Source organism: Crocodylus siamensis, chromosome 3 (assembly GCF_052110815.1).
Source record: "Crocodylus siamensis isolate JL-2025a chromosome 3, ASM5211081v1, whole genome shotgun sequence".
In the NCBI taxonomy this organism is placed as follows: domain Eukaryota; kingdom Metazoa; phylum Chordata; order Crocodylia; family Crocodylidae; genus Crocodylus; species Crocodylus siamensis.
The window spans coordinates 32,637,044-32,649,992 of NC_143397.1; the positions used below are offsets into that span (position 1 = coordinate 32,637,044).

General features: G+C 39.7%; 1 protein-coding gene across 1 annotated transcript in view; it reads left to right on the forward strand.

Moving 5' to 3' along the window:
• The window catches only part of ITGA1 (integrin subunit alpha 1), a 131,042-nt gene that overhangs the window by 102,763 nt on the left and 15,330 nt on the right, over window positions 1-12,949 (forward strand). The window contains exons 19-25 of the mRNA XM_090038058.1: window positions 412-497; window positions 699-834; window positions 2,076-2,156; window positions 3,994-4,070; window positions 4,794-4,883; window positions 8,012-8,114; window positions 10,760-10,873. Of these exons, the coding sequence (XP_089894184.1) occupies window positions 412-497; window positions 699-834; window positions 2,076-2,156; window positions 3,994-4,070; window positions 4,794-4,883; window positions 8,012-8,114; window positions 10,760-10,873 (687 nt within the window). The remainder of the gene's footprint in view (window positions 1-411; window positions 498-698; window positions 835-2,075; window positions 2,157-3,993; window positions 4,071-4,793; window positions 4,884-8,011; window positions 8,115-10,759; window positions 10,874-12,949) is intronic.

A 12,949-nucleotide genomic window follows, 5' to 3' on the forward strand; every position in this document is an offset into this window, starting at 1 on the left:
GACTGAGTTTGTGATCCTGGCTACATCATTTCATCTTTACTCATTCATTTGTATATATGGAATGATGCTGTTCAGCTATAACTATTATGAATGCATGCTTCTATACCAGTATAGATGAAGCAATACTATTGTGATACTAACCCTATTTCCTTCATAGTTAAAATTTATAGTGATTTATCTCATTTATATGTCAATGCATGTGGCAGTTATATCAGAATAGCAGATGCACGTGACTGACCAAGTTCTCCTCCCCTCTTAAAGTGCTTCAAAGTTATATTTGTTTAAACTCTAATACTAGCAAAGATCTTCATGCCATCTATCAAAAGTTATATGATATAAAATAGAGAATTGTGAAATGCTGTAACATAGATTTTTTTAAATAAGGAATTTTGAATTAAAATATTGTTGCAGATTCCTTTCACCAAAGATTGTGGACTCAAAAACATATGTACTACTGACCTGGTTCTGAAAGCAAATGCAAGCATAACTGGTAACAGGTAACTCCACTGAAACTTGTTATGTTTCTTAAAATAGCTGCATATATAAATATATTTATAAACTGTGCTCTAATAGAGTACTGACATGAAATGTTCTCTGAGCAAAATAAAAGAGTGTGGCCACCTTAAAAGGTTCCTTGGTCTATGTTTTTTAATTATTTGGAAAGTCAAAATGATTAATGAAGTCATTTTATTTTACAGCTCTTCTCCATTCATTGTAAAATCAAGTAATGACAAGTTCAATGTCCTACTGTCTGTCAAGAATAAAAAAGACAGTGCCTATAATACCAGAGTTTTAGTTCGGTATTCTCCAAATATTATTTTTGCTGGAATTGAGGTAGAAATTATTCTTTTTACTACTCTCTTGGGTGGGGGGTAGGGTCTGAGAAGGTTGGATATTATACTGCTAAATTTGAGAATTAGTATGGAACTATATTTTCCTGGGCTAAAGGGAGCCAAATACAATTATGGCCTATATAAGAGCAGGTCATTGCTCTGACACAGTCTTCAGCTGATCAATAAACAAATACCAGTAAAGCGATCTTTTGATTTAAATGGATTGTTGCTGAATACCACAAAAGGGCTTAGGTACCTGAAGTGAGATTTGGGTGAAGTCCAAGGTTTTGATCCTCTTAGGTTTCTAAAGGTTCATAGACAATTACATTTTCACCAGTAAAGTTATCTAGGATGCATGCACAGAAGCAACACTATCTTGGCAAGACTGAAAAGTTTATCACCTACCTTGGGACAAAAGCCTCCAAAGGATCCATAAACTAGGTGTCCCTCTACCTAGGTCCCCTGAGGAGGCAAATCTGGTATTTCCATAGGATACCTCACACTGACAGCACTGATTTCAATACAAAATACAGCAGTCATGGCCCGCCTTCAGTCAAGTACATAGTGGGTGGGAGGTGGATGTGTGGTGGTGGTACTACCTGCCTTTTAGCAAAATGGTTTGAGTATACACCTAGGTCATAAAAGGCTTTGGTTTAATTTCCTCCTAGTCTGACAGTGATTAGGAGAAAAGAATTTAAATGCCCATGCTCCTATGTATTATGGGGCCTGATATTGACCAATGCGCCTCTGATTGAATGCCCACATTGGACACACAATTTCCATGGTTACATGCATATACTTATATACAATGGCTCATTTATGCGATGTCTGATTTGTATGAAATCAACATTAGATTTACATAGAAGCACAGTAATTTTTTTTAAGTAAGGTGTTGCTGTAAGTCATTTTTACAGGTCAGTTACACAAATCCACTTTTAAAAGTCAGGCCCTACTCATCTTAAAGTGCTTCGAGCACTTCTGCCAGTAAACAACATTAGTAACTTTGATGTAGTCTTATACATCCATTGTAAGGGAGATTTATTTTACATATATTGTGGCATTTTACTTTTTGTTTCAATTTAATTAAACATTAGAATATTAAATTACTGTAGTGATGCCCAAAAATGAAAATGACAGTATTGTTAGGTGTTCCTCAACTATTTATTTTGTAATTCAAAACTTTATGACAGATGCATATAAAAATAAAATCACTTTTGTGTTACTTGTACAATGTCTCCATAGGGTATACAGAAAGACAGTTGTGAATCCAATCACAATATCACTTGCAGAGTGGGGTACCCTTTTCTAAAATCTGAAGAAGAGGTAAGTGATACTCCTATACAGTAAAGTTCCCAACTTATCCTTGAATATAATAATTCGTTTTTCTGCATGTGATATATAAAAGCATATTTATATAAACTCTCAGCCCCTTTTTGAATTTTTGAGTTTTCCATGGACTGAACCAAAATGAGTGACTTCTGTGACATAGTTGAATTTATCACAAATAAATAGGCCAGATAAAAGAATTGTGCCCACATCCTCCTTGTATTTTTGTTGAGAAATCTGCCCAGGGACTTGGAAGTAAAATGTTTGAGCAATTGTAACCAATGTCTGCACATTTTAAGAATTAACTTCTGGTATATGCACACAGACATTCTTTGTTAGTCAAAACCAAATGTTGAATGAAATATCTTAAAGAAAAACTTAAATATTTGCATAGTAGCTTAAAACAGGGGCAATAAATTTCATAGATTTTATAGACATTAGATTTCAAATTGCATGTGAATTGCCTCAGGATAAAATATTTGAGTTTTGGAAAACATGGATCTTGTGTGCCTAGATTAAAAGTTAAATTTTCTCTGCCCCAACCCTAAACCCTGTGTTCCAGTTCCAGTCTCTGACTTCTAGGAACTGCATCAGCTGTTATTTCCTTGAAGATATATCAGAAAGAAACCGGAGCATGTTGTTCCCATTCCTAGCTTCTTGTTTTATTTTCCAGCTTTCAGTTCCAGTATTCCTGTGGCTAGATGCCCATCAATTCCCACTTAACCTCAAAACACAGAAACTTCAGGCCCTTCTTTACAGTCAAAGAATAATTCATTTAACTCTCATTGGCTCCTAAACATTCCCATTACTTTTCTTTTCTGGGCCTCTTCCTAATTTTTATATGGTCATAGTTCCCAGACAGCACTGTCATTCTCTCTCTCTCTCTCTCTCTCTCTCTGATTTACATTATACTTGTTTTATAGAAATTAAGAGATTCAGCCCAGATTTAAACTCCATTTGATTAACAAACTAAGAAGGTTACATCACTTAAATTACTTTATAGGAGAGTGATGAAGCACTGGAAGAAGTTACCTAGAAAGGTGGTGGAATCTCCATCTTTGGAGGTTTTTGACAAAGCCTTGGCTGGGATGATCTAGTTGGGGCTTGTCCTGCTTTGGTCAGGGGTTTGGACTAGATGACCTCCTGAGGTCCCTTCCAATCCTATTTTTCTATGTTTAGTAGCATTACCAGATGGTTTTCATTAAACTAAAGCAAAACTGCTACTGGGATATCTATCTTATGATGCTGAGAAGTGTATGACTAGAACAAAGCTCCCAGAGCTTGCACAGTGACCATGTAATGGTTTATTGACTGCAATCATAATAATTAATAAACTATGATAAAATCTAAGATTCCCTATTTCTGTAGGTTTTTTTAAAGCCTTTTTATTCTTCTAGGCATCTTTGCAACCTATTAAAATCCAGATAAGGAAAAAGCCAGTCAGCCTTCCTTCACCTGGAGGGGAACAACCACCTCAGGGGTTGGTACACAGGAAAGAGAGGACCATTTTGGCATGCTTTCAAGATGAACAGATTTAAGCTGCTTAGGCCAAGGAAATAAAATTATGCCGTTCATTAATGTATTACAAGTCCTATGCTCAGCTTTAGTCTGTAGTGATTGATAGCTCATGGATTTCTTTTTTCTTCGGGGCAGAATTATAAAATCACATTCCTTCAGATAGATGGAGTAAAAAGTAAAGAAGGACTGTGGAATGTCATTGAAAGCATTTAGCTCATTTCATCAGAGTAATTGTTTTGTTCATAGCTGAACACATTTTTCTTTCCTTTATTTTTCTTTCCCTTATTACTTATTTAAAATGTATTTTCTCTCCCAGATTTCTTTCAGAATAGCATTTCAGTTCAATGTTGCTTACCTTCTAGAAGAGGCTACTGTTGAGGTGTATGTAACAAGGTTAGTTACAATAATTATTGTTTGTTTGCCCTGTACTGTCACTGTACAGCAATGCTTTTTAAACAGAAATGAGCTGTTTTCAGTTCAAAAAAGGATATTTAATATCTGCAGTTGCTGGCTTTAGTGATGTACCAAGATATACCTGGCTGGAGACTACCTAATGAAGTGAATTAAATAAAGAGCTATATCTTTTGAGCCTAGTGAGTCACAACTGAATCAGATTTGCTGGACTCAGCTATGGAAGAAATCTGTTCCCATTACACAATTACCATACACTTTAAAATAATTTGCAGTCTCTGCTAAAGAGAGGCCTACCACTCAGTGATGTTGAAGCAGGTCAAGACTGAGGTGCCTGGACATATCTGCCGGGGCAAATTGTACTGAATCTCCCTGCAGTATATGCTGTCACTGGAAATTAGAGGGATTGTGCAATGGTGATGGCCTCTACTTGATATAATGTAGCTATTTTCAATCCACAACAGTTTGTATTCTCATTTTTACAAGGATGTATTTCTGAGTTTGGCCTGATGCAGTACATGCACTTGTAGTTACTAGAAAGAACTGTTTCAATTTATGTTTAAAAGACCATAATTAACTTGAAGTGGTCACTGATGTGTTTTACTCCAGGTATTTCAATCTGTCCAGAGCTCTCCCTACCAACTATTCCTCCTGTGTAATGATGAATATCATAATCTGATCTCGGTGGGTTCTTTTTTTTTCTAGTGACAGTGAAGAACCACCTGAAACTGTAGCTGACAACAGAGGACAAATTACATTTCCAGTAAAATATGAAACAGGATTGATATTTTCAAGGTATTCATCTAGCTCTGTACTTCCTTTTCCAGAATGGAATATAGCAGACGGTCACAGAAAATATAACATCATTTTTCTGTTAGCTTGTGTTTGGTATTGTGCACAAATAACAGATAATGTTTTCATGAACAAAAAGCCGAAGACTTGACTGAAAACAGCAGTGGTAGGAAATAATGGAACAGTCACTGTCCGCAGAAGATTGCAGCTCCTTTTCAAGTTAGATTTGCAGTGCAAAAGGATCTTTGTGGACTTCCACTCTTATTCTTTTAATTCAGAAGTGCTTTAGGTGCCTTAGAAAATACCACAAGGCCAGGATCTAGCCCACCTTTTTGCATCTAAGTGAATTTATGTGCCTAAGTTGGATTTTATTGTATTAAAGTCCTGAAAATTCATCAGTGTATCAACTTTTGTCAGAGCCATAGCAAAATCTTTTATTGTCTGGGGCTAAGAATTATGCTGACCACAGGAGACTGAGGTGGGTGTTGGCTCTGGATTTAGGACCTAGATGCCTTGTCCCGGGGTGGTGGGGAGGCGGTGTATCCATTGGCTTTGTTGTGTTAAACAACCTTTCTGCTTCTGAAGATTGAAGTACGTGTGTGTGTGTCACCTAGGCTTTTAAAAATCAGTTGACCCCTGCTGCCCATTCTGAACCATTCTAATACACATATGTATATATGTATATATGTATGTATGCGTGAATGTTTTAGAATGGTTCAGAATATATATATAAGCCAATTCCCAAGAAGCAAACCTTTAAATACTATTTTCAAGCCATTAGTGGGGGGCAGGCAGAAAAGGAGGGAAATAGGTGAGGAGAGAAGCACACACCATAACTCTCCTACTTGATCAGCAGCTGCTACTGTTACTGCCGCAGCAGGATGGGCTCAGGCTCCTGGTACTGAAGGAAAGACTATAGCGTGGGCTACCGATGGACTTCTCCTGGTACCCAGTTCAGCCTTTCCTACCCCCTGGCACATGGCTGTGCCTCCCACGACAAAAACTCCTGGCGGAGTAGCATCATTTCAGACAGACTGCTGAGCATGGGTCTGCACCTGCTAACTCCTAGGGATGGGCTGAACCTGCTGTGGTAAAGATTCCTGCTGGGAGGGGGCCATACTGTCCCCACACCCATCCCCCCAAGTCAGCACCTGGGGTTGGTGCTCCACTCATCCTGCACTGGTTATGTTACTGGCTTTTGTAACACAGTTTCCTCTGACCTGTAGGACTGAGTCACAAACAAGCAGCAAGGAGGAGAAGGACCCATCCCCCTTATGCTTTAACTGTTTTTAGGGACTCAGGTGGGTGAATAGAATCACACTTAGGTGCCTAAGTCTACTTATGAGCCTAACAGGTAGAATAGAATCCAGCCCATAGAGCCGTCCTAAAGAAAACCAGCAACCTGAACTGTGAGTTGTAGGGGGTTGTTTTGTTTTTGTTTTGTTTTTTGGGAGGTTCTTTTAGGGTTTCATGGATTTAATTTCCAGGTTGTCAAAGGGTTTATCAGTTTGCACATGATTTTGTTGTTGTTGTTCTGAAGTCCTAACATATTAAAAATACATACCTTACTTTTAAAAATATTTGAGATTTGCTTGTATGCCCTCTTAAAAAAAATTACGGGTGAGCCTATATATTTCAACATGGTGTTTATGTGAATAATTAGAGTAAATTGATTCCAGCTGGCATTTGCACAGTATTGCAGGGCAGTTACCCCTCTGAAAATTAAGGGTATTAGTTACTTATTCATATTTGTGCCCTTTAAATTTCCCCTTTTCTCTTTCTTTAACTCCTCTGACTTCAAACTTAAATCATCTTTAATAAATGGCATCAAATTAACCTTGAATCTACCCCATGTAGAATCATAGATTCATATAAAATAAAGGTTGGAAGGGGCCTCAGGTGTCCAACCACTTGCTCAAAGCAGGACTGTCCCCAGCAATATCATCCCAGCCAAGACTTTGTCTACCTGCGTCTTAAAAACCTACAGGATGGTCTAATCTCCACAGCCTGTTCTAGTGCTTTACTACCTTCCTAGTGAGAACATTGTCCTAATATCTTACCTAAACTTCCCTTGCTGCAACTTGAGACGGTTGCTCCTTGTTCTGTCATTTGCCACCACTGAGAACAGTCCAGCTCCATCCCCTTTGGAACCACCCTGCAGGTAGGTCTCCTCTTCTGCAGACTCCATAAACCCAACTCCCTCAGCCTCTCCCCATAAATTATGCTCCCCAGCCCTCTACCCATTTTTGTTACCCACTGTTGGACTCTCTCCAATTTGTCCGCAACATTTCTGTAGCAGGTAGCCCAGAACTAGACAAAGTACTCCAGATCTGGCCTCACCAGTACTGAATATCTGGGAATAATCACTTCCCTCGACCTGCTGGCGACGCTGCTACTAATGCAGCTCAGTATGCTGTTAGCCTTATTGGTAACAAGGGCACACTGTTGGCTCATATTCATTTTATTGTCCACTTTAATCCCCAGCCCCTTTTCTGAAGAGCTGTTGTTTAGCCAGTTGATCCCTGTATCAGTGCATGGGATTGTTCCATCCTAAATGCAGAACTTTGTATTTCTCCTTATTGAACCTCATAAGATGTCTTTTGGTCCAATCCTCGAGTTTGTCAGGGTCACTCTCTGAATCCTAACTCTACCTTCCAGCCTATTTACTACTCCACGCAGTGTCATCTGCAAACTTGCTGAGGGTGCACTTCATCCCATCCTCTGGACCGTTGATGAACAGAGCCCAATTATCCCATCCTTTCTTGATACCTTCCCTCCTATTTCATGTTTGCCTCTTGGATTGTGTCCATTTCATGTGACACTACTCACAGGGTGAGATAATACCTGTCTTGTGAGCAAGCATGACAGAATCAGGGCCTAAACGCATCATTCTTTTATGATCAGTATTTGCTCAGATTAAGTTTTATCTGAATAAGACATTTGAAATGTAAACAGTACTTTAAAAATCAAGCATTAATCAGAAACTGATGAATTGAGCATTAATGGAAGAAGTAGTGCACTTACTGTGGCAAAACTAGCCCTGGAGAATTAACAGAATAATGAAAAGCTGTCTGTAATTAACTGCTGGAGTGCATAATTATAAATTTTCTTCTATTTTTTTTAATCCACAGTGTTTTTAAAAGAACCCCCTTTACAATTCTAGCAAATGATACAGTTCCTGCTGTTATTAACACAACTGAGAACATTGGGGATGAAGTTAACATAAATTATAAGGTAAGAAACAGCAACCAAAATGTTATTATAAAGGAACTGGTACCATGTTTTCTTAATCTGCTCTGAATATATGAATAATCCTATGATAATTTATTGCTTAAGTGCCAGATCCGTGGCATATTAAAACTTCTACAGCTGCAGTTTGTGGGCGTAGAGGGGCATTGTTTTTTCTTTGAAACAATATGTATCAGAGGTTCTCAAATGTGGTTTGTTGGTGATGGAGTCCTTCCAGATGGTCTGTAGCATTCCCACTTTCACAAAGAAGAAGAGAAGCATGTGCTATTGAAATCAGAGGTTGCCCTAAATTCATTACAAAGTGTAGTTATTGTTTAGAACAGATATTTCCAGAAAGCAGTCAACTTTGAAGAATGGGAGTACCATGCTTTAAGGGCTATGCCTTCTTAATCAAATGAAGATGACAAAATAAAGGAGCTTAGGATGGAAAAAAAATAAAGGAGTTTAGGATGCGTCAGTTATAAGTCCACTCTTGCACTATAGAAGGACTGATTTTAATTAGCCCTGAAACATCCGTGTTTCCCAATATCAATCTGGCATTGAACCTCAACTCCAGCCACATGGAAGAAAAGACTGAGTCAGCTACCTATTATCTATAGTACACAGGCCATGAGAAAAATCTAACCTTTTTCTGTACAGCAGTCAGAAACAAGAAATAATCTCCCTTTTGTTATACATGATGTCCCTCTAATGTTGTTTTTAGCCACTCAGTATTAAATATTTCCTTACTATAACACCCAGTATTTGTCTTAATGATAAAGAGATTATTTAAAGGTGGTGTCTGATTTTAAATCCTACTGGTTTGGATGAAGATAAGTGCCAACGGGCCCCAGAGTACATAGTCACTGATGTAATAGGCAGTATTTCTGCAAGTAGCTTGTAGGTTCTTTCTCTCCATACTTTTCCACAAAGGACTGTGACTGTTATGACTAAACACCAAGCCTAGGAAATAGTAAGGAAGAAAGAAACGTCAGGGGGACTGTTACTAAAAGCCTCTGAATAAAAACTTTATTCTGAGACAGGTGGGACCACTACCTGAAGCCACTCCCTTTCACTGGCTGCTTTCCTGCTTCCCAAGTGAAAATGTTGTTTTGGTCTTGACTACAATACTCAAAATAAAAAAGGAAAACCTCTCCTTCCTGGTTTAAGTTAAACCAGAGTCCCTCAGCATCCCTCAGCATCCCAGATGCTTTGCAACCCTGCGCTGAGCTGGGCTGGGCTGGGCTGTCTGCTCCAGGAACAGAGCTGGCCCTGCCCCTCTGCTCCCTAGCCAAAGCTCCAGCAAAGACCGCAGGCAAAGCAGCATCTGCCTGGCTTCCCCCTGCCCCTCCTCTTCCCTCCCCATCACTCGCTGCTCAAGCAGGGATCTCCACTTTCCTCTCTCCCTTCCTCCCATCTCCCACAGCACGGATCCCAGTTCCACAGACCCTAGGCATGTGGTATGCTAGCTAATGCTGAGAGGTGTCCATGTGCATGTGTCTCCAATTTCACTGGGACAGACAAACAGAACAGTGACCACTTAGAGCTTTCTAGATCTAATCAACAGGTCAGCTGGTAATCTCCCTCCATTTCTTCCTTGGAAAAAAGCTTTTTAAGAAGAACTTGAACTTATGAGAGAAGCTTTTGTTTTGTTGATGGCTCACTCACCTGTCAGGTTTGCAGAGAGATGGAGATTGAAAATCTCAGTATCATCAACAAATGTATGCACTGCACACCCCCACCCACTTTGCCTCAGAGTGCTAGCCAGGGGCTGGGGGCTGGCAACACCCCCGCCCCTTAAGCAGCAAGCAGAGAAAAGGCTGGGATTGTGCAGGCAGAGTCGGGGTTTAAACCCCTGCCTAATCAGAGCATCCTGCTGGGGCCTGGCCACACCTCCCCTCAGCTCAGCACTTTGGAAGGGGAGAGAGGGCTACTCTAGTGCCTCCCAGATTCTATCCTGTGCCACTGCAAGAATGTGCCTGCATTTCTTCAGTCCCAAGGGAATGTCTGTGCAGTCACAAACTGATTCAATCAAGGCAGGTTAAATTAACCTGCAAAGATTGAATCAATTCAAGCTTTTTGGATGTCTGTCCTTAGCCCTTAAGAACTCATGTGGCCCAATTTCCAAATGATGAGCAGAAGGGGATCCAAAATAGCAGCCTGGGATGTAAAAAACATCAAAATTGAACATGCTCATTAAATCCCTTTTTCTTGCTTTTTAATATTACTCACCAAGCCCCCCAGTAAAATGTATTTTCTAACTGTGAATAGCAAATGATGCAAACTGCTGCTGTAGGAATAGTAGTAGCATTTATATAAGCTCAGTTTCACTACTACTACATTATGGGTACATCTACATGAGACTTTAAGGTGCATTAGCCTAAATATAAGGCACATTTGGGCACACGTCTCTCAATATGCTTTAAAAATGGCAATTTTGGGCTAATTGTGCCTAAATTTGATACCTGCAAGTGCAGGTATCAAATTTAGGTATGAATAGTTAAAACGCATTAACACATGTGTAGACATGTTAAAGCGCATTAACACCGTGTCCGTGGACCACAGTCAGAGACTAGTCATTACCAAAGGCCAATACAATAAAGAAGGTGCTAGGTGAAAACAAGAAATAATGTGCTTTTCTTTTCTTACAGATTGAAAAAGGTGAACACTTTCCAGTGCCTCAGCTGAAACTGGAGATTTTATTCCCCAACTTAACTTCAGTCAAAAACCCAGTTCTCTATCTAACTGAGCTGTCATATTCAGATGTAAGTTACGTATTTAAAACCGAATGCGTGTTTAGTTTATTTTAAACATGAAAGGCACTTGTTTAACTGGAGTAAGAGACTTCAAGACTCATTTGGATGACATATATGCTTAAGCTTAGCTCATATTGGACTCTAATGAAGAAAGCCCACAGTAAAAGTAGAATTTAAAGCACCAGGTATATTGATAGATGTGTGATAGAAATAGACAAAGTAAAGATGTTATAAAATGTTTTGAAGAGATCAAGGTAATGGTACAATGGAACCTGCATTCAACCCCAACTATGAAGATGAGGATTTGTGAACCAGTGGGGTGTCATATATAGTCACTTAAAACAGCTGTGCAGGACCACAAAACTGCACAAGCTGACTGCCATGGCTTTCATTTCAAAACATTCTGCTTCTCTGATCAGCTGCATGGGACCACAGTCATGTTCCAGCTGAATGGAAAGCAGCACCCTTTAAAATAAAAAGTCCCAGTGAGTAGCTGATTGGTTTGAGCTTAATTCAGCAATACACTGGGTGTGTCTACACATGTGCTTTACTGCACAGTAGCCTATTCTACTGCATATTAAGCGGCACATCAAAAGCAGTGCTAATATGCTAATGCACAGTAGAAATAGGTTACTGTGCATTAAGCATCACTAAAAAGGCATGTACTTTTGCTGCTGTTCATTAGGGCAACCTAATGCTTATTTATGTAATACCTCATATTAGATAGTGTCTGTACATGAGCACAAAGGCTGCTCTGACATGCTGTAATTACAGCACAGCTGGAGCGTGGGAATTATTGCACTCCAGGAGCCTCCTGCATTGAATGAGTTTTAGTTGAAGCACCCCCACTGCCATTTTTAAGCACAGGGACACTGATACATGAGACACTATGGCACTTTAATTAGAGTGGCTCGCTAATTAAAGCACTGCCCTTATCCACCCCAAATCCCAGAGCACATTTAAAACTTCCCAGGGGTACTAAACTTAATGTGAAGTAGCAAAAGCACATTAGTACATATGTAGATGCACCAGCTGTGAACTAAGCAGATTGTAAACCACTGGATATGAAAAAGCCAAGTAAGTCCTGTGGTACTGCCATTGGCGATACAGTATCCTGGACTTTGGACTGGGACTCCAGCAATTTGAGTTCTGTTACATGTTTATGCCTAAATAGCAGTTTTCAAGCCACTTAAGTGACTTTTTAATAATTTTCTCACAGTTTGCAATTATGTTACCCTGTGGATAAAGTGTGAGCACATAAGTGTTTGCATTTTAGTCCCATAGCTGAGCAGTTAGTGTACTTGTTAAGAAAGGTGGAGTCCTAAGTCCTAGGCCACCTTCCCTCCGGAGGACGTTTGAACCTGCATCTGTCTGACTTTGTCAGCATAGTGCTCTACACACCATGCCACAAGCTAGGCATTATCTAGTCCCTCCTCCAGGGCTTCTTTGGAAGCTGGCTCTCAAGACAGTCAAAAGGGGTGAGGGGGGGAAACACTTGCTCCCAATGGGGCAGAAATTTCCCCAGTGCTCTTTGTCCATTTTATCTAAAGACTATTCAATGCAAGGTGCTGTGGCTAAGTTTCAGAAGGAGTACTGGAGAAAGGACTAGATAATGTGTGACCTGTGGCATGGTAGAAAGTGAGAGAAAAGTACATTCAACTTAGGGAGGGGGTGTCTACCACTCAAGGCTCCCACTTCCTGAATGAGTGCCCTAATCATTCAACTATTGGGACAGAAATATGGCAGGCCACCCTTCTACCTGCCCTTTTTTTTCCTTTGGGGCTTATGTCTGTATATGTGCATGCATACATAGCTGATTGGCCAGAATGGTTTACTGTACATGAGTACATTAATGCTTCTGCACTGTAAGACCAATAGAAATGCAAACTGGGCATAAGTGCCAGATTATTTGTGTGACTGGGTAAGTGCCATTTAAGTGCCCAAAGGGAAATAGAATTCTTCTCCTTATGCCAGGCTATCCCCACTTATTAGAAGTTCTTAGTGATGTGGTTCTTTACTCTGGTTGAATCAGCCTATAGTTTCCTTTTTAGTAGGTAACCTTCCATCTGGACTTTTAAAGAGACT